The 26193-nt window shown below is 48.5% G+C and overlaps 2 protein-coding genes across 4 annotated transcripts in view; both read left to right on the top strand.

The window, feature by feature from the left end:
- Window positions 1-3633: 3633 nt before the first annotated feature.
- LOC143372335 (uncharacterized) overlaps window positions 3634-26193 on the top strand; it is a 28010-nt gene continuing 5450 nt past the window's right edge. For all 3 annotated transcript variants that reach the window (XR_013086281.1, XM_076818445.1, XM_076818444.1), the window contains exon 1: window positions 3634-4529. The gene's annotated coding sequence lies outside the window, so the exon portion shown is untranslated. The remainder of the gene's footprint in view (window positions 4530-26193) is intronic.
- On the top strand, window positions 16774-20295 carry LOC143371921 (uncharacterized). Its single transcript, XM_076817575.1, has 3 exons — window positions 16774-17520; window positions 18211-18299; window positions 19358-20295. Exons 1-3 carry the CDS (start codon window positions 17151-17153, stop codon window positions 20180-20182), a joined length of 1284 nt encoding a protein of 427 aa, XP_076673690.1. The 5' UTR covers window positions 16774-17150; the 3' UTR covers window positions 20183-20295.

Here is a 26193-nt window from a genome sequence, read left to right as displayed (position 1 = left end):
GCCTTTCTTCCTGTGAGCGAATGACGAGCTGCAATTTTTATCGAGCGACACATATTTTTACAGCGGCAGAACGAGGGAAGGGACTTTCGGTGCATCCTTCGTAAAAATGTCACGCCGGGCCATGTAACTTTTACGAAGAAAAAAAAAAGGCGTCGCTCTGCGCCGGTGGAAGCTATATTAAAACGATTCCCTCTAATTGGTTTCTGCGAATAAAAAATTGACCACACCGAAAAAGGATCCTGGCTGCGGCTCTTTCGCGCACTTTTTCACTAGTGACTCCATTTCTGTGGCCCATTTCGCAGGAAAAAAAAACACGCGAAATTGTACCTACGTAGCAAGTCTGCACGCGCTTTCGATTTTTCCGCGACGCTTGGAGCCACGGAAGCACGCGATTAGTAATGCAATTAACGCCCCGTCAATTACGCCTCTATAATGTCTCGTTCGCGCGGCTATTGCGGCGCGACAACGGCCGTCTCGCTCTTGCATAATTTACCCCGTGCTCCGCGCCGCGCCACTCCCGTCTCCGGCGTTCTTTTTTCCGCGATCTTGCGAAACTTCCCACATGTTCCTGCGAATTTCACGCAACGAGACTTTGCACAGTGACAACACCTTTCTCTAGGGACTCTGCGAACTGACTCTCGCCCCGGTGCTTCCGGGCACGGATGTTTTCGTTGAATCGACTGACCACGACGCCGCGTTATAGAATTTCCCGAGCTTCCGAGCTCCTTTTCGCCGGCACGGACGGTTGCACATTCCAACGGTGATGGAGCGACGTGGCGATAAGATTCGCCCGGTGCGCCATGTAATTAACCGCGAGTCGATTTCCAGGGTGTAACCGCCGCCGCCGCCTCGATTCTGCGAGCTTTCGCGCGTGTGCGACTTTCCTCTCGTCACTCTCGTAACAGCGACCAGCACACGCGCGATCTTATACCGCGCCCCACTTGCCGGGAAATCGAATGAAACTGTGGCGCGGCACGATACGGGCGACGGGGACCGTTTTGAATAAAAATTCCGCCCGGCGGTCCCCTCGCGAGAAACGATCGGCGGAATATTAGGATCCGAGGGAAGAAGGAATATTGGAGACTCGATTTCGTCTGGCGGGTAATGAACGAAGTTACTCCAGCCGAGAGTTGCGACAGGAACAGGAGGAACCGGGGGACAGTCGCCGGCGTCCGGCGATAGATTTATGGCGTGGTAATGGGATCGAGCACGAATCAATCGCGAGGCGAATTTGTATTCCCACAAATAGGGTAATCGGGACTGCGGGAATCAGAGCCTAATGCTAATAGGAGCATTGCTAGATTAGCAATTCAATTTACGCACGTCTACGTGTAACTGGGAAAATGCTCGCTTGAAATCGGCTTGGAAATACTCGTTAGTTCCCCTTTTTCTGACAGAGATTGAATGATCGCGCCGGGGGGTGAATAATTTGGCTTCCGAATCAGCTCGTTATCTTGTGTGATGCCGCAGAAGAGAAACATTTCAAAGTCCTCTCTGCTTCAGCTTATTGTAATACACCGCTGGCACAAATTAGGATCACTGTAATTTTCCGAAAATTGTGGTCACTTTCGAATGTCTGTATGTCCGCGAAAAAAATGGTGGAAAAAGTGGAAACTTGAAGAGTTAAACTGCTTTTTTGAAAGATCTTCTGTGGCCATTTTTCGCGGAAATACAGACATTTGAAAATGACCAAAATTTTCGAGAAATTATAGCGTTTCCTTTGTTATCCTTTAATTTCGGCCAGCAGTATATTTCAAGATTACCAAGTTCCAATTACTGGCGAGGTATTCCAAGTTATGTAGGTATATCGAGAAGGACCAGGGTGCAGAAAAATGCATTGGACTTTCGGTGTATTCTATACCTCTTCCGTGGTGATAGGCTTAAGCGGACTAGGCTGTCGAAAAATCGATTTTTTATTGCATTTTCCGAAAGTACTATCTTTTCTGAATAAAATGCCGCTTGGTTTACAGAAAAATTCGCTAAATTGTAGATTTGGCAGCTAAGAACGTGAAGCGGCAACCTATAGCATCGCCTTTGCCCAGAAAGTTTAAACGCGTTTTTCTTGAATATTTTTTCTCTTCATTTTTTCCTGACTGCGAACGAATCGAGGTTCAGATCGACTTGGAAAAAATTATAGGATGAGTAAAACATGTGCCATTTCGGGGCAAACCTCTTATAGGGTCCGTAAAAATTCGAGATTTTCATAAAAAAATTAAGAAGTCACCGAATTTTTTTAACCCAAACCATTATTGTTTGTGCGCTACAAAAATCCGGCGACTTCTTAATTTTTTTATGAAAATCTCGTATTTTTACGGACACTATAAGAGGTTTGCCCCGAAATGGCACATGTTCTACACGTCCCGTAATTTTTCCCAAGTCGATCTGAACCTCAATTCGTTCGCAATCAAGAAAAAAATGAAGAGTAACAAATATTCGAGGAAAACGCGTTTAAAGTTTCTGGGTAAAGGCGACGCTAAAGCGGCATTTTATTCAGAAAGGATAGTACTTTCGGAAAATGCAATAAAAAATCGATTTTTCGACTGCCTAGTCCCCTTAATCCAAGTGCGAGCGGTCGGAACATAAGATCGATGTGGTCGTACGGTAGGTATATCAGGCATTCTCAGTGATTCGTTAAACGGGAACTATCCGTGTCAGATTGTATGTCAGGGAGCAAACGCGCCACCAAAGCTCGGTCCATTTCAAGTGATTCCGCGGTTGCACAGTGCCAACTGTCGGCTCGCATACGCATAGGTATAGGCCTGCCGTGAGTGCGTGCTTTGTCGCAGATGCAGCCGCTTTCATATTGTCGCGTGGACGTCGGCGGATTAACTTCGCAGTGTAAGCGGAGGAGAGGAAGGCGATAACGCAATCCCACGAGCTGGACGCGTCGTTGAGCTAATCGATAGTGCATTAATCATCTCGCATCGGTCCGCGTGCTACCGTTCAATCCATTCAACCCATTCAATGCGTCCAGCGCGTTCAACGCATTTACCCCGTATCCATCTTATTATTGATAAGCAACCAGGGCTACGAGAGCACGCCACTGCGACTGGTATTTCTGCATTAGTCTCTGCCTCCTTCACTTCCGGCACACGAGGGATACTCGCGGAGTCGAGGAACCGCGCGGACATGCCCCATGTATTTCGAAATATTGCGCTTTAAGGAAGATATACGCGTATCAACATACACCGTCGCTGTGCTTAACCGGCATCGGCTGAAAAATGTACGCCCCGGATGAGAACGAAGAAGAATACCAGCCTGGACGCGACTTCATCTTCATTCCTTATTTTATTATTCTGCATTGGTACGCGCGCCTCGCGAAAGCACGTACTGCATTTTTAGACCCTTCCCACCAAAATTGCCGTTGAAGTGGGATCGAAAGCTCCGGGATCTTGACAGATTCGATGAAACATTGCGGAGGGAGCGCCACCCTGGAATCATTACGCGACTTTCCTCCCTCGCTCGGACCGATCCAGCCAGGTGCAGGCGAATTAATCACGAGTCCCTAGACTCTACACCGTTGTGATATCGAAAACACATCAGAAGGGTATCGAGGAGATTCGTGGAGGCGCAAGCGCAGCCCGTGTGGCGCGCGGCAAGAGTCGCATTTTCGCGAGCAGTCGGCCTAAAGCCGTTGCAGATCGAGCACCTGAGACACGGGTCGGCGTGTTTCCACCGTCAGACACGAGGTTCCGTCACGTCGTGTCTACCACCCGCACAGCAGTGTCGCCTGCGCGATGAAAGAAAGAGGAAACTGACGAAACACGGGCCCAGTTTCGGTGAACCTCCGTCACGAAACTTTGAATCGTACGAAGATGAAGTGTTTGCGAAAGAATCTCGACTGATCCACTGTGCCGGTGGAGAAGCATGATTTCCTCTCGGCAACTGGTCTTATCGAGAGCCATCGATGGGGCCAGTGGACGCGATTAATCGCCCGTGGGTAGGAGAATAGACGACTCGTGTGTTTAAATTCGACTTGGCGGAGGTGTCCAGAGGGAGAGGAACAGGATCGGTGGACTTGCTGGGATACAAGGACATCGTGCCTAATTAGTGACGCTGCCGAGAAGAAATCAACGCTCGCCTTTCGGTCGCTCCGCGACTTAGAGTCAATGCAACCAAAGAAAAACGCGTCCGAACCGTGTCAATGAAAAGTCAACTGTAATCTAAAATTAAGAATACACCCTACGCGTGATTCAGCGAAATGATTCTGCCACTACTGAAGCGCAAAAGATCTAGTGACTACTACCCTGTAATAATCCACGGCTAAGCTGTGACGCTCGGCGAGTGAAGAAAGGTCGCTTTCAAGATATTTCTATCGCGACGACACAATACCAGCTGACTTGCACGAACCCAGGAACTTCCGATCTAGATATCCTTGCTCTCCCAGCGAGCAACGCTAACGCCCGCATCGGTGGAGTAAGATCGACGAGGGAACGATGAACGATCGAGGATCTAGCCCCGTTAGCATCGAGAAAACGCACGCAGCGCACGGATCTTGGCGAATTTGCAGCGCATAGATTGTTTGCCAGGTAAAACGCGGGAGGAATGATTTAGAATGCTCGTTCCGCCCCTTTGGCCGATTAATGTACCTACGTTGCAGCAGCCTCGCATGCATGGGTCATCGCTTTAGAATTCTGCCCTACCCAGCTCCTCCGCTGAAACTCTGCCAACTGTTTGGATCCCTGCTCGAGCCTTTCATAGCGACGTATCGGCTTTCGATAGTCAATTTCATTGGTAATTCACGACACCGAATGGCGCGGACGGGGCCAACGCGTTTTGTTCCACTGCTCCGCGACGCCGACGTCCTATCGGTAATATACAATAATCGAGCTACACCCCCGCGCTCGTCGGCCTGCCGCAAATTCTCTTTCCCTCTGACTTTTATCACCGATTCCCCGCTACTCCGCTGCGATTCGAGCGGGCCACCGTGAAACGGTAAACAACAGGCACGGCGCGGCGGAACAATTCGCCGCGGGGACGGTCATTTTCGCGACGTAATCACGTTGCGCGCGTTTGTCAACGTTCGGGAAAAAATGCGCTTAAAGCTGCCCGCGCCGATCGTCAACGCCGGTGCGACGCGTCCTCGGTCCCGTGCAAATAAAATTTCGCCGGGGAACCGGCGTTCAGCGTCCGACCGGGCGCTGCATTTCCGCCGCTTTATGAGCCGGCTTACCCGATAAACAAATCCGCCGATTCATAGCTGGTGTGGCTCTGACGAGATTAAATTTACAAACGGAGTGACAGCGGGCGGCAGTCGGTTTAATATCACGGTGCATCGGGGGCGCGTCGCGTTTCGACGGTTTTAAAACCCGTGTCCCAGCCGCTTCCTTTCCAGCCTGGTGGATCGAGCGACCTGGTTACTCCGACGCACCCCGCGCGCACAGAAATCAACGAGTTCCATTTGCGTGCGCGGTCGAAATTAAAAGGGACCCCGGCTAATTCAATGGCAGCGCGGACGTGCGCGGGACAGAAGGAAAGCCCGCGATCCGTGCAAATTCTGCAAATAGGAAGGGTCGGAAATATCTGCGGAGGGGTTATAAGAGTTATCGGACACTCGGCTCGTCGTGCTGTGCGTCGCTGCTTCGATTCAATTATCCCGTATTCGACCGCTCCCGTTCTTTGGAGCCGCGGGAAATCGATAGGCAGCTGGCGAAGAGGGCTGTTTGAATATTATTGCGAGGCCTGGCCACGGACAGCCATCCCGATTTGCATTCGGGCGAATTTAATGGCGCGCTTGGCCGAGAAATCGACAGGCACCAGATAGGTGGAATGTGTGTAGCCAAGGTGGCTACGTTTCACTCAGCGACGTCCAATAGGCTATTAACTAACAAAACTGCTGGGAGTTTTATCGGGCAGATTGCGGTTCCATAGGGTAATTCCGCCCCCCGCGTTCCGGTAACGGTTTCACGGCTGGGGGCTCGAGTTCCATTCGAGTGAAATTCCATCTAGAATTGATCGCGGCGGGGTCACGAGGTTAACGAGACGCGAAACTCGAATCTTGGATTCACGGGGTCTTCTACGCTCCGGGGCGGTTTTCTGTCGTTTCTCTTCGACGATAAGAAGTGTTGCTCGATTCTCAATTCTCGATTTTTCAATCGTAAAAATAACGCGACCCTGCTACACGAGCCCACATGAATTTGCAGGGCGATCCATGAACGAGGGTAGGCGTTTTCGAAGACCTTGGAAGTCCTCGGTATACGGGAGCCCGAGTACCAAAGCGTTTCATTATTTGAAATTTCATTACTCCGCTGGACGTTACTTCGCTCGCCCGAGGAAACTATTCCGCCAGGATTCCGAGGTGGTTGAACTTTAATTAATGACGTCCTCCAACTTCCATGCGATCTCCGACTTGCACTTTGCTTCTATGACTTCATACTTTAGTTGAACTTTTTTACGAGCCAGCTGTATACCTACGCTCGTTCTAAATTACGTCGTTTCGTTCGCGAACAAGCGTAGCGGGCGTCTGCCTCGCGGACACAAGCAGCCAGGGACGACATTGATTTCTCCGCCCCGCAAGCATGCTCTTCCCTGCCGCGAAATTATACTTGACGGAGGGACTGGCAGCGCGACCTTATCAAATTCCTTATGAACTTCTCTGGCCGACCAAGCAACGCGCTTTTATCCAATCTTTCCCCGGCACTTTGCTCCGACGACTGTGACAGTAACTCCCATTTGATCCCGCGGAATTACAATGGAAGAATCGATCGCGTCGAGGCTACGTTCGTCGGCTAAAATCGAGACACCACGCTCGGCCGGGCAGATTTATTTCTTAATTAAAGGGGAGCAAGTGAATTTTACGGCAACGTCCGTAAACGTATCTGGGTCAATTGTACTTTTTATCGGCAGGATAGTTTACGAAATGTTGAGGCGAGGCGAGGCGAGGCCGCGGGTAAATAAAGTACACAGACACGGTTTCTATTTTTGGTAACAGAGAGCGAGTGTACGGCGACGCGAAACATATACGGCCCGCCTTCGATCCGCTCCAGAATGTTGAAGCAACCGAGGATACGTCACAGTTTTCGCGTTCCTAATTCCACGACCCATTTGACTAGACAGAATCACGAATACCTCGCACGATCCGCAGAACTTGCTGCCTCCTCCACCCGCGGCATAATTGGGGCCCGCGAAACGCAGGGGACGAACAAAAGGGGAAAGCTTTCGGGTTAGAGGGCGCGTAAATGCTCCCGTCGCGTCGCACGGTAGCCTCGAAGGGAATCGGAAAAGCCCCGAAAGACCAGCGCGAGGATGAATGAGCGGTAAACGTTCTGGCAACGCGAAAACCCTAGAAGTTTATACCATCTGCAAGTCCTGAAACGAATGTTAATCGTAGCAGAAGTTTCCATCGTCGCGAGCACGCGAGAGGGAAAGTGGTCGATGAAAAATTCACGAGGAGCCTCGGATAGCCTCGTTGTAAATACAGCGAGGACATTTAGGAGGATCCATCGCTTTATACGGAGCAGAGAATTCGCCTGCTTACTTAAATATTTCCCAACAAGAGGACGACATTCTCGCCGTCGAAGGGAAACGTTCGACAAGAATGTCATAGCATCCGGCGACGGCATCCCGGAATTTCCGGTCATCTTCGAACGAGAAACTCCGTACGTGACACGTATAACTACGGCTAAATAACTGAAAAAGTGCTTAACCGTCGTGTCTGCGGAGGAGAGGATTGAATCGACTCTGCTGTTCGAGGCAGCCGTGGCAGGAGCAAGCCCCGCGATCCGATCGGAATAAATTTCAATTAATTGTAGCGAGGCGAACACACCTGCCAGCACCGTTTCGAGGGGTTTAGTTGTTTAGTTCTCGCTTGCTCGCGAGAACTAAAACCGATTCCGCGTGCTCCAACAGTCGCCTGAATGCCTCTGCTTCGGCAAGGGATGCTGCATAAGCGGATACTCGTGTGCCACGACCCTGCTGCCTAAGCTGCTTGAGGACTCACGGAACCTTTAAATACCCTTTACGCGCGAGAGCGGAGAAGAAAGAAAGACGGTCGAATCTCTATCGAAAACTGTTATTTACCAAAAGTTTTATAAAAGTACACGTGGGGACCGTCACGGAGAGCTAGAAGATACTGTAGAGGGAAGAAGAACAGGGCTGCGTAAAAGTACGTACTCTCGGCGATATGGTCGAGCGAAAGGAAGACAAGGAAGGGGAGGAAAGGGGGTTGGGAGCTGTCAGCCGCTTCCCGAAGAGCGCTTTCAACCCGTATTTCGACCATCACGAGAGGGACTAACGAGGCTACGGTAACGGTGTTCTATTTCTACGGCTCTAGCTTCCCTTTTCAGCTGGAAGTTTGCGACGCAAGCGGCAGCGCTGGGTCCGCTAGCTCTTATAATTGCGAAAATTGCCAAGAGCGAAGTTGCGCCTCGTGTAGGAGTTTTAGACCGCCGGGTGTCTAAATAGCAGCCCGCCGAGGGAGAACAGTGGTTGGATGTGGATCGCGGAGCGTCAGTCGGGACAATGAACACCGTATCGGGCAGAAATGCGAATAAAACCGTTCGTAACGATTTAAACGAGGTGCATTGATAAGGGCTATCTGTCGGGCACAGAAAGGGGCGCGATCAAAGCGACGGAAGCTCGAGGAAGCCTGACGAACGGGGCTATTGAAAGAGAGGAAGATGGGGGACAAAGAGAGCGGAAATCGTGAAACTTGGACCGATGACCAAGTACGATATAATAGAAGCTGGGTAGCCGGGCTTTCCCGCGATGAAGAGAGGGGCAACTGAATGAGGGGCTACGTACCGCAGAACAACTAGATAAATGAAACTGACCAGCTGTTCAGCTTGTTCCTGCTCCTCCCGTTCGTTTTTTCTGCCCGTCCCGGTCGGTCTGTTCTCCATCCTGTATCGTCTCGCGTCCGTTTCGATTTCCTTTTTCCAGTCGTGGCGGCTGGACACGCGGAAATGAATTGGCCGCCGCGTAATGTCCCAGTAACCGGTGGCATTGGGTCCTCGACTCAATGAAAGCTCGATATCGTGTCGGCGCATCATTCACCTATGATCGATGGTGCGCGCATGGTACAGAGCATACGCGTACACGTCGGTGAAAAGGTTGCGGTCGGATAATAGAGGAAAAATCGCGGAAACTTGCCACCGGCCGGGGATAGAATTAAAAGCGTAATTTTTCTCGGAGACAAAAGGAGCGCTCCGGAGCGCGAATAGCTGAAAGGGGGAAAAGGGTGAAAGTTCGAGAGCAGGAAACAGGGGAGAAAATGGAGCTATCTGTCTCCACCATAATATACTTCACACTGTGATTTACCTCTGGCCTCGTCCCACCCACATCCGGCTTTGCCACTGATACCAATTAATTAACGCGTTCCGAGGACGCGCGTCGTGCGACCAGTTCCGGGGTACGAGGAATAAAAATATTTACCGCCACGGCGGGCAACGATTCCTCGCCGAGCTGATTAATACTTTTTACCCGATTGTTATCGGAGCTTTAACACTGCGCGGATTAGATGGATGAATTTCGGCGGTAATTTCACGCTTGCCAAAGTCGAGTACGTTCCCTCGGAAATTCGTCAAGTATGCAGTAGGTATTTGCAGGTGAAAGATCACGAGCGCAAGAAGATAGAGGCCAATGGATTTATTCGAGCGAATATCCATGATTCATTGTTCCGATTCAACGTCCTCTTTATTCTACGTCCCGGGGATTTCTTCACGCCTATTCAAAGCTTTGCGCCGCAAGTTTTCCGATCGGGAACTCGTTCCCCGTCACATCGACCACTCTATAACTCGCCCCTGGAACTCCGGGTATTTTTCGGCACAGGATCTCGAATCTCGGCCACGGATTCGCCGAAGATACTTCCACGGGATGATTAGATCCAACCGGTGCATCCGAGGCCACAAGGATCGCGTCGTACCTCTTCCTTCGCTCCTCCGCGACAGTCGCCTTTTGTCCAGGAAATATGCCAACGAAGAAGTTCGATATTCCCCGGGAATAAATATGAATCTGCAATTAATTGGATCGGAAATATCGGCCTGATGACGTTCGATCCGCTAGCGTGCCCAACACGCTTTCAATGGGAAGAGTCAAATATATTCCATTCTTTTTTTTTTCAGGTATTATGCTCTCGTTAACCCAGTTTCCGGGGGCCGTTCGAATATCTTCCATCGAATCAGGATCGTATTAACGAGGGAAGGAGGCACCCCCCTTATCGCTCTATTCGTTGAAATTTCGGGGTTGCTATTGATCCGGCTTTCATTCCCCATTCAAATTGTATCCACCGTTTTCATGTCAGAAGAATCAGCCACAAACACCGCCGCGTGGGCTCGTGACAAGGGGATCTTGAATTCAAAGAGTCGCTGCTGATGCAACGCTCTCGCGCGAGCTGTTCATTCCAATTACAATGGCAGGGCTGGCACGAGCCACGCGAAAAGGGAACGGTGGACAGAGAAAGGGGCACAGTCGCGAATCCAGAATCGACATTGATCAAGAGCGAACGAAACAGAACAGCATGCCGACCCTAACGTAGCCAAAGATTGGAAAACTTCGACAGGCACGGGAATCGAGGAATGCTGAAAACAATAACGAGAAGTTTGACTTGTTGTATCGGTGCCTTCGTTCACGCGCGCCAGTGTACACCACATAGCTGAACGGTATCGACCCACCTAAACTCCCGTCATCGCGATCAACGATAAAAGCAACTTAACGTTGCTTCGAAATAAATGGCATTTACGTCTTCAGCTGCTGGAAATTGACCAAGAACCTCAACCATTCCGCCAAGTTTCCCCGCGGAGGCAATCTTTTAATTCCCTTACGCAGAGCTACGCGCTCTTTGGAAACTTCTGCCCCTCCGAGGAAACGAATGCCGTCGCATTAGGAACTTTCCGAGCTACCACTCTTCCGTAAGCTGATTATGATGCCAGGCAGTTGGCGAAAAATTTAATTTCTTGCACAGCTCCTCGCCGGAGGGCGATCGGGGCGGCTCGAGGTAACGCGACTCAGCGTCGCACCTTTTCTCCGATACGGTGGCACGTGAAGAGTTAACGCTGGTGCGACGGCAAGCTTGAGCGAATCTACGAAACGAGCCATCGTATATACACATCCGTACGAAAGAAGCGAGGAAAAGTTTGGCGAGTGGTTCGCGTAGTTCGCCGACTCTCCCCCTCCCCCTAGGAACGAGAAGTTAAAACCACCCCTAGACACTCTGAAATACTTGGTGGTATATCGGTGACACGGCTCGCGTTTGCCCTCTGTAAAGTCTCGCCGTCGAATTATAGTAATTAATGAATCCAACGACGCGACCGAAAGCGAGGAAATTCAACACTGACGAGCGGGATACAGGGTTTAGGAGTAATCAATTTAATGGACGCCACGCGAACGGACTCGGCTAATTGGCATTGCGCGAAACGCATAATTTTAAATAAACGAACCTGCCGCGCGCACGCCGTGTAATTGATGCAAAATTAAGCGGAAAATTGAAAGGAAACTTAGTTAATCGTAGCCGCGTGTCACGAACACCGGTAATCGTATGTTGAATAGGCAGGGCACACGTCGATACCGCGGCCTATGTTTCAAATCTACTATTTTCGCAATGCGGCCGAATAATTCGGGAAAGAAGAATAGACGGTTTAAGGGCTCTAAAATGTGGAAGCGAGCCTGTGAAATATTATCCCACGTCGCGAGGAAATTCCCCCCCGTTTCGTGTAAATTATGGACTGAAGATTCGCCAAGAGTCGAATCAGGTATGCACACCGTGTCAAAAACGTCTCCGAATTCGAGTCACGATTTTCCCATTATCTTAAACGTTCCCAAACTTTTAGTCCCCCTCTCTTTCCTTAGCAACGACGGATCTGTCATCGAGGGTATTTTTCTCAATACATATCCGCTGCGTATTTAAAGAAACAGCAAATCAAGTACTGTTCTGGAATATCACTCGCATACCAGACTATTGTCCCGGGAACCGTGCATTCGTTCACTGAAGCTTCGCAATCCACATGGAGGTGAATACCGATGCACAGGCATGAAGAACCCTCGATACAGCTCCAGTTACACTGTCGAGTTACAGGAAATCAGTTGCTCGATAGGGAAAACGTAGAAAATTCGAAAAGTGATAAATTGCCACGACGCGATAAACCCTGACAAGCCCAAGTGAACAGTTCTCATGATATTAAACAAGATTCAGATAACAATGAGCCGTAGTGTGAAAGAGATATTTATCCAGTGTTTCGTTTTGTTATAAATATTTTTCTTAATAAAGTCTAAAAATATTTTCTCTCTCAAAATATCTATGCACCCCCAGATTTGGAGATATGGGCCTGTGACGAGGCCCAATGTGTGCAACGGTGTAATTTTAATTCACGCATGCACTATAGATTTAAGCTAAACTGATTTCCCGAGATGCATTTTCATCCGTTTTCGCCAACCCCGAGATACCCGTTACAGGGACGACATAAAGAGCGGTCCATTAAGCTTATTCGAGCCCATTATCCGTCCCGATCCTATTATCGTCTCTTAAACTCCTACCCATCGATATCCCTTTCCCTTTTTCCCCCTGAAACTCCGAGTTCACATCGTCGCGGTATAAAAACTTCCAGCTACTTTATAATCAACCCTTGTTCCATCCCTCCGAAGAGTCTCTGAATGCAATTATTGAATTGAGAATATCGCTGATAACGGAACAATAAGACACGGGACTGAAGGATACTCAATTTGTCCATCGAAAGTCGAACGAAATTAATCAGACGACGATTGTTAATAGCGCACACTTGGCTACGAAGGGTTGCGACTAAACGGGCGAGGTGAGGCCATTGTTTTTGCAGACAAACATGTTCCATACACCGCAGCGCTATTGACCGGAGTTATTGCAAACACAAGAACGCAAGTAAGGGTAAATATTTTATCGCGCTAGTTTCCCAGCAGCTCTTCGCTCCATTTCATTGTTTCTCCCCCGAACGTGGGATAAAAATACGACGATGCCTCGGCGAACAAAAGGTGTGGCGGAAAAGTCAGAGCGTTTCTCTATTTCGGGCGAATCTTAATATTCCTCGACGAAGGAAGACGCCTTTGAAGCACTCGGATTAAAAAATCCATTCGACCCAGCGAAAGGTGCGAAGACTTTACCCCGCGATATTGGAGTTAATTTCGCTTGGACCGACGCGGAATTTAATACTTGCGGCACGCGCATTCTTCCCTAACGATATTTCTCCGGGTAACTTTATTCTCAGCTCAGCAAAGTGGAAAGAATATTGCGGACGTAGGATCCAGACGAGACCAACTACGCCAGGCCTCGAAAACATTAACCCCGATCTACTTCGTTTATTTTTTCATCGGGCAATCCGCGCGTACCGCGTGGATAAATTCCGGACGGGGATGCAAATTTCATTTCTATTTGATTCCAAGCCCGGGGTGCATTTCAATCTGGAGACATTAAACGCCGGGCCAACGGGATTCCGCGGTATTTATCTGCAAGGTAGATTCTACTTTCAGCGACTTATATGGGGGAAGAAAGATAAATATCGCAATAACGTCTCAAAGGGAGAAATGGATTCCACGCAACAGGGGTGGAGGAGAAATTGCAAACTATAAGTATCAGTGAGACTCAGCTCGCGTGGCGGTGGCCGCTAATCCCGGGAGAAGATGGCAGGTCGCGGTAAGAAACGTACGAAAAAGCGTTAATAACTTTTTTTAACCCAAGACGAAGATCGATCGCCCAGCGTCCCTCGTAAAAGCGAGATTGCGCGGCTTTGCTTTCCACTATCGAATCGCGATCGCACATATGCTCTGATCAGTTATATTAATTTAATTACAATGCTTTCGTATCGCCGATTGATACAACGTTAATAGAACATGATCATTCTCCCATTGGCCGAATTATTTACCGAATAAACATGCTGCCACGTTAATCAAACCTTAATACTGCCGCTCTGAAAGCACGCACCGGTAAGCCATACAAAATTAATATCGCCCCGCGGTCGAGCCGCGATACCTATCCCCTGTCCGCAATGTATTCATTTCACGCAACGCGCAGCGCCCCAGAGAACCGTGGGATTCAATTAAACGAACCGTGGAGAACGATTGACCGAGGATCGTTAGTCAAGAGTTGCGAAGTGAAAACAGCGGAAGACGTGGGAGTCGTGGCGAGCAGCTATTAAAACCATTAACACCCTGATGGTTACCTACGTGAACGCTTCGGGAACCGACTAATGGATGCAAGATTTACGAGGTTCTCCGAAAATTACGCCGATGCAGGTGATACCTCGTGCACGTACCCTACGACGTTGCACGCTCGCTACGCGTTTAATATGTACCTATAATGGAGCCACATAAATTACACGCACAGACCGCGATAGGGAGCGTACATCGAACGCGGGACATGCAAAATGGTGTATAAAATTCACACGGCAGTGATTTTTACCGCGGCAATTCCGCCAGTCGTTTGCAACGTGTTTCCAAGTAATAGCTACAATATTTTTTTCCCAACACCCCCGCTGTCGCGACGAGCCCGAATGGCTGAGCTCACTGGTCCCCGGGAACGCGTAATTTCGATATTTATCACCGCGCGGCAACAATTTCCCGATAAACCGTGCTTCAACGGCGAGTATTCGTCCACGGCGGAACGGCTGCGTGATTCTTTCGCGGGCAGTTCCCTGTAATCTTCGATTATGCTCGGGAAAGGCTGCGATATCCCTTATATCAACAAGAAATTTCCCCGTCCGGGAGGCTACAGCTCGCGTCGGACCGCGGGGGAGTGCCGTGTTGATTTTTCAAGAGAAAACGATCGGGGAGAGAGCGGCTTTTGTTCAAGATTGTAATTTAAGTCCGGAGCAAATTGTTCGCTGGATATTTCTTCGCCGAGGTTACACTCAAACTTCGACCAAATGGTGCTGGTTACGGCAGAAACAAAAAATGAAAAAATAGGTATGGAACGATCGTCGAAAATATAGAGTCTGTGACTGGTGGAGAGTGAAGAGGAAGAAGCAATGGAACTGCAAGACTTCCGATTACGGCATCGCGTTAACAAGGGAGATGTGCAACGACGGTAACCATGATACATAATCGGAACGCGATGGCGACAGAGATGGGTCCAGCGTTGATACTACGATTCCCAGCGGGGTAATGGGTGGGGAACAGTGGTCGTAAGCAGATTCGTGGGGCTCCGGCTAGGATCCGGTACAAGGTCTAACAGCAGGGGGCTAAACTCGCTAACTGGGCCGCGAATCAGAGTTTAGCCCGAGCTTTCGGAGTTTACCGAGCGAGATCAGAGAGTGTTCCGGCTGATGAGCCGAAATTATAAATGGGCCAGGTGGACTCTGCCTCGCGGCTAAGACACGGCAAACCCGCATTTCGCAATTAGAGCAGCCTCTCAGTCCCGAAAGTCGTGCCGGAGGGCCATGCACGCCGGGCACCGGCGCGCGAATTACGTCCAGAGGCTATTGTGCCTGATTTATGGACACAGATTGATGTAATGGAATCCGGAATAGACATCGCGCACCGTGCCAGCTAACCCTCGACGTGTGCCCGTCAAACCCTGCGAAGGAACGTTTCCACGCGTAAAATATCGGCCCATAAATTTCCTTCCCCTAGCGGCGCACCCATTTTACGCCAGCAAGACGCGTCAACCTCGCGTCCGCCGAAAATAGGGGGAAAGTATTTCTACGGAGGAGCTCGCGCGAATATTGGACGTCTCTCCGGTTAGGATAACATCTATTAAAGGCGTCAACACGCGAACGAAGGCGGTTTAATCGAGGGAGAACGTGACGAGAGAGAGAGAGTGGATACCAGCCGACGAGCTAAAATATCGATCAGAGGCGGGAGCTGTCGATAAAATTCCGTTGCCGCGCACTCTTTGACGGCGCATTGTTGGCGGGTATGCCTTTGCAGCTATCCCGCCTCTGTTCCCCGATATTTCGTGTGCCACACGATGCTACCTTGCCGCGGTTCCGTTTGAGGAACACGATGGATCGACCGTGCGCTCTCGAGCGCCGTCAGCTCCAGGCAACGAAACGCCGGCGCAAGAAAAAAGCAGGGAGACTCGATTCCCGACTTCATCTCCGAAAGGAAAATCTCTAGCGAGCCGGATATAAACTGGCGAAGGAATCCCTCTTTGTTCTCGCCGCGCGACAGAAATTCAGCGAGGAAATACTTTCGCCTTTAGAGACTCGATCGGAGGCCAACGACTCGTTCTTCCTTTGGGCAACGCGCTTTGCTTTTAATCCCGCCAAGCTCCGACAGCTGCACGCGGAAAATGGAAATTACGCGTGCCCTGAACCGGCAGCAACCCCTGCCCCTATTCGGCCCGGGGAAATTCCGTTATTAAACCAAACAGTCGACGCAACGGCTCGTTTCGCCGAGCCCGCGGGATTACGCGAGTCTACTATTCTTCTGGCCGAAAGCCACTTCCCCGATTCATCGTTGCAAAGTCGATGCTACTAATAAACCAGGCGCCGCTGGATCTAATCGTCCGGGGATCTCCGTTATCAACTGCTTCGATACCGCATCCCGAATCCTCGGTAGATATTGGTCACGAGAAACAGACCGCGTTGGCTGCCTTCGGAAAACGGATTCTCCACGGAAGAAAAATTTCTCGTTGCATCCTCCAATATGCTCTACATCCGCGCGAAGCTTTCATTAAGATGAGGATTTTCGGATCGGGGATGTTTCACTGTCAAGAGGGATCCTCGTAAAGCCGCGTATTCACCTGCGCATTCGCCCCGAATGTGCATTCGGCGCGCACCGATTTTTTGCTCGTGCGGCGCGCGGTCGGCGCTCAGCGTGCATTCGGCGCGCGTTCGGCGCGCGTTCGACGCGCATTCGGCGCGCATTCGGCGCGCGTGCGACGCGCATTCGGCGCGCGTTCGGCGCGCGTTCAGTGGTCAACGTGCATTCGGCGCGCGTTCGGCGCGCGTTCGACGCGCATTCGGCGCGCATTCGGCGCGCATTCGGGGATCGTGTAGTGTTCATTCACAATAGTCCCCATAAGTATCGATCCGAAGAACGAGAAGAAAAATCTTGGATGAAAATATTCCAATAGCTAGTGCTAGTTTCATTGTATTGTATACATGCTTAAAAAAAAAGGATAAAAAGAAACGTTGGTGGACGAGGAAAATATATACCAACAGGTACAACGAATATATACCAGCAGTCGCCTCGATATCGGTCCATACATTGTATCCGCATTCGTCGTTTCGAGGCAAACCGATCGGCAAATGACGAGCGCGGATACAATGTATGGACCGATATCGAGGCGATGCGAACCGAGCGTTCGCCGGGCCATTCGCGCCGCGATCCGCTTGCTGGCGGTCCACCAAAGCGTGCATTCGGGTCCGAACGACACCATGATGGAGTGGACGCCACAAATTTGTCTCAAGCTCCTTGAGGTATTCGAAAAACACGAATCCTTATGGAATCCCAGACACCCGCGTTATTTCGATACTATAAAAAAGGACGACGCGTGGTGTACAATTGCCCAGGAGATCGGAACGGAGGCGGAAGAGTGCAAGAGGAAAGTGGAGAGCCTAAAAAGCTCGTACAGACGGGAAAAGGGGAAAATTAAGAAGAGCACCACAACTGGACGAGGTAAATAATATTAAACACTTCTAAGGGAGAGTGGGGGAATTTCGAACGCGGGATAAACCTAAACACCGCGATATTCGCTGAAATCGCTTGTCCTGTCCTCTCGCGATATTGTTACGTGATGTAATTAGCTATGTTTGGTATTACGGAAAGTGTTACGACGCAAGGCTGCGCGCAACTGCAAAGATAATGGTCGTGAAATGTTTTGGTAGCTTTTCTTACAATTTTACGCTCGAGTATTTTGAGTCTATAGTGCATTGAACCTATACTACCCAACAAAGCATAATTTTTTCGTAGTTCCGTTACTTAATTCTAAATAAAATCAAGGGATTACTTTGTACATATACGTGCTCGTATTTGTTTTATTTGAAACTTCTTAGCTTCTGTTCATTTTGGGTAATTACGAACAGCGTATATGGGACTATTACAGACGATGGCATTTATCCTTTTATCTTAACATTTACTAAGTTTTTCACGTGTCCAGTATCCCGGAATTATGTTAGGAAGAGTATACGTACATATTCGTTGAAAGATATTGAGATAACCGTGAAAGAGGTTAAAGATTAAAGACTTTCCATCTGTCAGGCCTTTTGTTTCAATTTAACTTTTCCCTTAAGTGTTCGTAATTCCCCTACTCTTCCCCTACACGAAAGAGAAAAGAACAAGATACTATTCCAATGTATATTATTTCAGGAAGCGACGAAATTTACCATTCAAAATGGTTCGCGTTCAAGGCGATGCAGTTTTTGGACGACAATACGGAACCCAGAAACACTATAAGCGTAAGTTGTTTCTCTAATTACTTTCTGATATATCACATGCAACCAAATATCGAAGTGTGCCCATAAGAATGTACTGGAAGAGAATTTTACTTAAAAATGAATTACTCAAATTAGGATGTTAAATTTTTTATTGCAACATGCTATTACTTTCTTACATATTAAGTTGGCACATTAAGCATTGCATTTTGTATTACATTAAGCATATTTATCTTGCCAATGAACAGCTCCTGACGTAGAAAAATATTTTGCCAAATCGTCGCGCATTTTCTCGGCGGTTACTTTACTTCTACGTGCAACCGACCTGAAAGGCAAAAGGGAAACTTGTTCGTTTTCTTGTCTCCAGTCTCCAGGCCGGATTTCTCCATTTTCTTCCACATCAAAACAAGTTGAGGGAGTGTAATAATTCCTTGAAGTTCTACTGTTTCGTAGAAAGTTATGAAGGCAAATCGTAGCCATGACAACAACTTGAGCCTTTTCGGGTTGCAACAGCAACGGTTTTCGCAATACCCGAAATACGCTCGATAGAACCCCAAAGGCATTTTCGACTACTCTACGGGCTCTGCTAAGTCGATAATTGAATATCCGTTTAATAGATCCTTTTGGACTAATCCCAGGGTATGGCTTCATCATATTAGGACCTAAAGCAAATGCAGAATCTCCTAAAAAAAAGAAAGGCATCTCGGCAGTTAGTCCATCTATAGCAGATGACGCTGGAAGATTGAGCTTTTGCTCCTCGATCTGTTTGTATAAATGACAATTTTTAAATACTCCTCCATCCGATATTCTGCCTTGGCAGCCCACGTCAACGAATAAGAAATTGTAGTTAGCATCCACTAACGCTAATAATACGATGCTAAATTGAGACTTATAATTGTAAAAGTCACTTCCACTTTTTATTGGCGCTTGTATTAGTACGTGTTTTCCGTCAATAGCGCCAACGCAATGCGGAAAATTCCACATTTCCTCAAATTCATCTGATATTTTCTTCCATTCTTCTGCAGTCGATGGCATCTGAAAATTTCAATATTAATTTAATTTTTTTGTTTCATTGTATTTAGACTGCCGATGTGGATGAAGCAGTCGATGCTGACATCCTTATTAACCCTGTGGACGACGTCGCGCCCGAAGAAACATCACAACGGGCAAAACAAATTAAATCACCGAAAAAGTCGTGCAAGCGGAAAGAAGACCCCCGAATCGATGAAGCTTTTAAATATTTAAAAACTGCCATTGATGCCCGTAATTCGGAGAGTGACGAGTGCCCAGCATTCGGGAGATATGTTGCGGCCAAATTACAAAAATTTAACAACCAGCAGCGAGTGGTAGCCCAACATAAAATCAGCAATATACTCTATGAAATAGAAATGTCCTCCTTAATTCCGCCTTCACCCAATCCTTCGCAACAGCTCAATAATACTTCACATGCTCCTTCGTCCACATTCATTCCACAAGCTTCTTCATCCACATTCTATTCACAAACTTCTTCATCCACATTCATTCCACCTGCTTCTTCGTCCACATTCATTCCACAAGCTTCTTCATCCACATTCTATCCACAAGCTTCTTCATCCACATTCATTCCACCTGCTTCTTCGTCCACATTCATTCCACCTGCTTCTTCGTCCACATTCATTCCACAGTCTACAAATCCTGTTTCCCCACCTACACCGCCTACTACTACCATCTACACCGAACTTACTCCTGTTTCTAATAGACACGATTCACATAATTCATCACATTCAATCAGTGACAATTCCAACACCTACGACACCTATCCACAGTCTATTCCACCTTCCGAATCATCACATCCATCTCCATTTTCCAATAGTTCTGATTGTACACTAAACTCATATTTCTCCCACTTCTCTGACACCGATAATTAAAATTTATATTAAAACACATACCTAATTATATTCTTTCGCATATGTACAAAATAATATTTTTTTAAATAAATACTTTAATATGTATATTGATAAATAAATGACTTACCTTCACATAATGAATCAAACTCTCAATTATTGCTTCACACACCTCTGGTACGATTTTTGAAATAACCTGTTTTGAGATTCTAAATAGATATTGCATACTACTATACGAATCTCCGGTTGCAAGAAATCTTAATGTAATGGCCAATCTTTCTTCCGGCGTAATGGCTTTTCTGTAGGCAGTATCTTGTCTTGCAATCTTATCTCGAATATAATTTAATATAATAAAAAAATCTTCCGATGACATCCTCGTAAAGTTTCGAAATTGGTTGCTTCCCACTTCAGCATTTAAATCACGTAGAAATTTTTCGTTGCATCTGCTGGTATAAAGTTTCTTCGTCCACCAACGTTTCTTCTTTTTATCCTTTTCTTTTTTTAGCAATGTATACAATACAATGAAACTAGCACTAGCAACTGCAATATTTTCGTCCATGACTTTTCTCCTCGTTCTTCGGATCGATGCTTATAGAGACTGTTGTGAAAGAACACTGCACGATTCCCGAACGTGGGCCGAACGTGCGCCGAATGCGCGCGGGACGCGCGCCGGTCGCGCGCCGAACGCACGCCGAATGCGCGCCGGGCGCGCGCCGAATGCACGCCGAATGCGCGCCGAATGCACGCCGAATGCACGCCGAGCACCTACCGCGCGCCGAATGCACGCTGAGCACCGACCGCGCGCCGCACGAGCAAAAAATCGGTGCGCGCCGAATGCACATTCGGGGCGAATGCGCAGGTGAATACGCGGCTTAAGAAATTCGAACGTCGAGTGGAGACGCCGCGTGGCGCTTGCTCGGCAAAAAACCTCCATTAGCGAGCTCGAAACGTGGGACGTGCAAAGGATGGCGCGATTAGGTCCCCAAGTATTCACAGCGGTATCCGGGCCAAGCCGGTGATGGTGCTGTGACGTTTGCGGTTCAGGGGACAGGCTTCCAGGTGCTACTGACAAGCCAGAGATAAAGGGCGATCTCGGTGATTCCGATAAGCGACTCCTTCGTGTATACACACATCTGCGTAAGCTAACAGTAATCAAAAGCGTGTCATGGGCCCTTGTCTGCTGTCAGCGTTCGATTCTCCACTCTTTCAATTGCCGTAATTACATGTCAAAATCGCTCTCGCGTGTCCCGGAGCCAGTCTCGGCTTTTCATCCTCGCTAATATTGCCACGGGCTACTGTTCCATTCCACAAAGGAGCCTGTAACGAATCAACGAAACCTAATTCAAAGGAAACAAAATTCCAGCCGATGCCACTCGGTACGAACTGGCTCGAGTTTGAAAGCAACCATTTCCATCTGTTTCGCCGCCGCTACGGATACTTTATGCTGATTCGTATCGAAAGGGGGTAAAGTGTAGGAGGTAAGGCAAGGCGGAAAAATGAGCTCGTGCGACCGTAGAAAATGGGTGGAGCGCCGAGTTGCCCCGGACATATTTTGTATCCCGTCTTCATTCGCGAACCCTGGCACATGTAACGCAAGCGTGCTCGGGGATCGGTCGGGTTTCGTGAAAGAAATTCGCTAGTGGAGTAACCGATGGAAAAAATGTTCGCCCATGCCGGTTCGGATTGCCATTTATCTGATTATCGGAAAAATGTTGCGGGATTAATAAAACGACTAATTAACGAGGCAGCAGGGAGGATTATCGACGGCGACGCAACGAGGACGTAACGTGATGCACGACGCCGAATATCGATCCCGTTCTGCGCTTCGTTCGCGAGAGCCTGGATTAAGTAATCCCCCTTCGTGTTTTACATCACGTTCCGTAAACTTCTTCTTTGACCACTTAAACTGTTCCTCGACGAGCGCTTTCCTTTAATTTCACGGATAACAATGCGCGCCCTAACGAGCGCCCTTTACGCGATCCGACAGTTCTTTACGATCGATCATGGCGAGCAATTTGGCGACAGCGTTCTTCGAACGGCTATTTACCAAGTAGGTACCTCAATGTCGTTATTCCACCCGACCTCGGTGATCCTCTAATTATTTTATACACATCGCTCCCCGCGATAAGCCGCGATTAATCTCCTTCCGCCCAACAAGTTCCTTTAAGGCGTTACACCCGCTCTATTAACGCCCGGGGATGATAATTAATTCCATTGCCGTCAAGCGAGATATTGCCGCGAGCAACTTCGAGCAGACACGCGCGATCGATGCGCGTACGTTATTTGGTTAACGGAAACGTTCCAAGCGCGGGGATAAGTTTCGCGATGCCGGTATGTATTTGTCGCGAAAATATTCGGGGTAGCTGGAGCCGGAATTCATTTTCGCGAATTGATTCGCTTATGAGAATTCCATTTGCGACTCGCGTAAAACTTGCCTAGCTTAATCTCGTCCTCGAACCAATTTTCGCAACAGACAAGGTAACTAGATTTACGCCGGCATGTTGTTGTAACCCTGGCACGGCCTCTATCGATGGAGTTCAGCGGAAGAGTAAGCGAACTTTGGTGGCTCGTGCCATAAATATTTAAAGAGCGTCCCGCGTAAAAATACGGTCGGCCAGATGAAGGACTTTCAAAGGTATCGATGTAAATATCAAAGAAACTAAAGTCTCCAGCTGCAGGGAGAAAGCCGGGCGAAAGATGATTAAAAGCCCCGCTACGAATACCATTCAGAGTCTCGTAAGCTTTCTCAGGCATCGACCGGGGGGCCTTGTTCGCCACGTTGCTTGAAATCACGACTTAGGAGATCTTAACGAGTTTCAACTTCGACCCGAGCTTTTGCTCAAAGGTCACAACTGAAGTTTCGCGTGATTTGAGAGAAGATTGTTCGGATATAAAGACAGACAGAGCGGTAGAAACAGAACTTGAGCCGTGGGAGGGTAAGACCAGGCGCGGTTAATCTACAATGTAATCGCGAGGGATTTAATTAATGGAAGCTCGAGGAACATCGTGACCAGTTCTGTCTGAATCAGATTTCCGCAGAAAATTCATATGAAGTTTTCGTACGTAATCCTCTACACCGAAAAAGCAAATCGAAATCGTAATCGTACTCTCTTGAGCTCGTGCTGTGCAGATAAATGCAGCTCTCGATCCTCGGCACTTCGCGGATTACAATGGCCCGAGACTTTAAGGAGACTGAGCAGTCAGAAACTCGATTTTTTGTTGTTGCTGTATTTCTCGAAGGTACCACCCTCTCCGAATAAAATGCTGTTTGGTTTATGTTAAAATTCGCAAAATTAAGGATTTTACAGCCGAAAAGGTCGAGCGCGTCATAAACCGTTTCTGCGCGCACGCAGATAGACTAATTCCTCTTTCGAAACTGTAAACGAGTTTTTCTCGGAATCATATTTCCTGTTCGTTTTGCAGTGATTCCGAAAAAACGGAGGTACAAGTCGATTTGAAAAAAATTCAGCATATGCTAAACATGTCTAGCTACGACCTGAACCTAAGCATAAGTCTGTGAAAACTCCTATTTTGGCAAAAAAAAAAAATAAAATGGCTCTTCTCCTTGGCGAAAAATCACATTTCTTTAAAATTTGCCGCTTTACAACCGCTATACTTATAATTTTGATTTTTTTTCTTTTTTAATAGGTTCAGGGCAAAGTATCAATTTCAGAGGATATTTCACAATTCAATTTCTTACGGCCAGAATCACTGCAAAATTACAGCGGCTTCAGAAAAAACACCTATATATCAGGCGACCGTAGCGCTGTCATACATATGTATATATTATTCAAATAATTATTTTTTTACTGTTTATAGTCTTAACAAACATTCCCCAAAAGTGCTAGTCACAGTTTGTATTCACCTCCTTGTAATTAATTCGCAAAAAAATACTTGATTTTCCAGCGATTTGACTGCCTAGTCCCCTTAATTGCTCTATTCAGTTACAAGGCGAAGCTACACTAGGGATTGCTGGACAGGCCGCGGCGCGCATCAGAGGAAATGGAGACGACGATTTGCCATGGACCAGTGATCGGTACACACTCGCATGTACACGGTCTGGAAATCCGACACAAACGCCTCCTGTTTCGAACGTTGTCCGAATACCGCGGCGCACGATCGTTTCTATGCGGTTGCACGAGTTCCAACAAAAACCTTGCTTCGGGTATGGCGGCAGAAACGCATCCGCGCGCGCACGTGATCAAGGGCGCACTCGTTAATTCGAAACGCGCCTCGCGAAAACTGATACGACCTGCCAAATACGCGACGCACGCCCGATAACGTAGATAACCGTATCTAAATTGCGCATCGCCAGCCCCGGGCTCCCTGACTAAGTCGCGAATAAGCGAAACGCAGCGCACCGCGAGCCGCGCTGCAAAATAATCGAAGGTGCGACCGCGCTGCACCAGCGGCGATAAGGCAGGCATAATTTCAGGATAATATAAATGCAGCTTCGCTACAAGATATCCGCGGGATACGCGAGCCAGCGGTTTTAGCACACTCTGCTTTTGAGCCTGGCGCTGCAGGTAGCCGCGAGGTTTCGAAGCTGAGTTAGAAACTCAGCGGATTAAAGAATAGGATTCCAGCTTTTTCGTAATAGCGTCTCGAGCAGGAGTAGCCTGCCAGCGAAAATTGGACGACCTACTTTGCGGAAAGACATGGCGGGACCGTGGATTACGCTAGAAATGATTTCGATTTTCCGAGCCGCGCGGGGAGAATCTGGCGAGCCGCGGGATGTCCATTCGAGAACTCTAAAGCTGGCATATGGGATAGGGAATCAGCGTGACCGATACTTTCCAATGGCCCCCAAGATCGATGTAACCTATAGAACCTACCTACTCTCGGGTTAACAAGTTTCGTATTTCCTCTGCAACGACGATTGAGCGAACCGAGACTATGCTCGGTCCTTCTCGATCAATTGTGAATGATCGAGCCGCGTTGAATAGAGTTGTAGATGGTACTAAAAACAATATCTCGTAGCAATGAACTTTATTAATAGTCCGTCTCGTTTGAGTCGTAACGACAATCTAACTGCCGGCGTGTCGAGCCGGTCACGCGGCGCTCGGTTCGTGCAGCGTCGTCTTTCGTCGGTCGCTAGCGCGCATTGTTGCCACGAAAGAGGCGAATTTCTTTCGGGCGCTTCCAGGAAGTTACAGTGTTGTCGAGACGCAGCAACGATCCTCGAGAGCATTTTTAATTGTCACCCATCCAGTTACTGCAAACGAAGAAGAGTCTAGCGCTCGCGAATGAAGAGCCCTTGGATGCCGAGCTCGGAGGAAGAATTAAAGTTATTCTCGTCTTCCCGGCCGTCGGTAGATAAAGTAACGAAGGAGAGAACAGGAGGAGGGCCGGCCTCGAACACAGAAAATTGTTTGCCATTTCGGTGCTGGCCGTTTGAGCTACGATAACACCGTCTCTCCATCGGGGTCGGTGTTCCCAGGGGGCTCGTGCTCGCCCAGCCTTTTTCAGCCGAGTATGGAGCACGCGTACGCAGGACAATTTATCGAGGCAATATTCGGTGGACAAAAAGTGGACGGAGGCTAAAAGGATAGAGGAAATATGGGTACGCGGCGCTGCCCGAGGCATTCCTCCGAGGTGTTTCGAGGTCCAACGTGCAACCTCCGCGACGTTAGCTAGGGAATTAAGCCCGACTGTACTTAGCGAAATGAGCCTCGGCTCGGGACGCCCGAGGAAGCTCGTTACGTGTGACGCGTTAATTATCAATCCGAGCGAGGCCGAACGTTTCTTTCCGAGCTAGGTTTCGTTTGCTCGTTTCGCAGTTTTATGGAACACCATGGAGCTCTATCCTGAATTGCAATCGCTCCCGTGGCGGTTCAGAGGAAATGAAGTCTTCTAACAATATTGCCTCAAGAGAATTCAGCATCCGTGAAAATGTAGAAGCCCTCATGCAGACGATCGTCGTCTACTCTTTCCCGATAGTCGCCGGCGCGCCTAGCGTTATTGCTTTTCTCAGAGCGGAGAGAGGGAAGAAGCCGCGAAAGGAGTGGAAAGAGTGTCGCGAGGACAAAGGACTA

The sequence above is a fragment of the Andrena cerasifolii genome, chromosome 8 (genome assembly GCF_050908995.1).
Source record: "Andrena cerasifolii isolate SP2316 chromosome 8, iyAndCera1_principal, whole genome shotgun sequence".
NCBI lineage: Eukaryota > Metazoa > Arthropoda > Insecta > Hymenoptera > Andrenidae > Andrena > Andrena cerasifolii.
The sequence above is the reverse complement of the archived record's forward strand: the minus strand, read 5'-3'. Positions and strand labels throughout refer to the sequence as shown.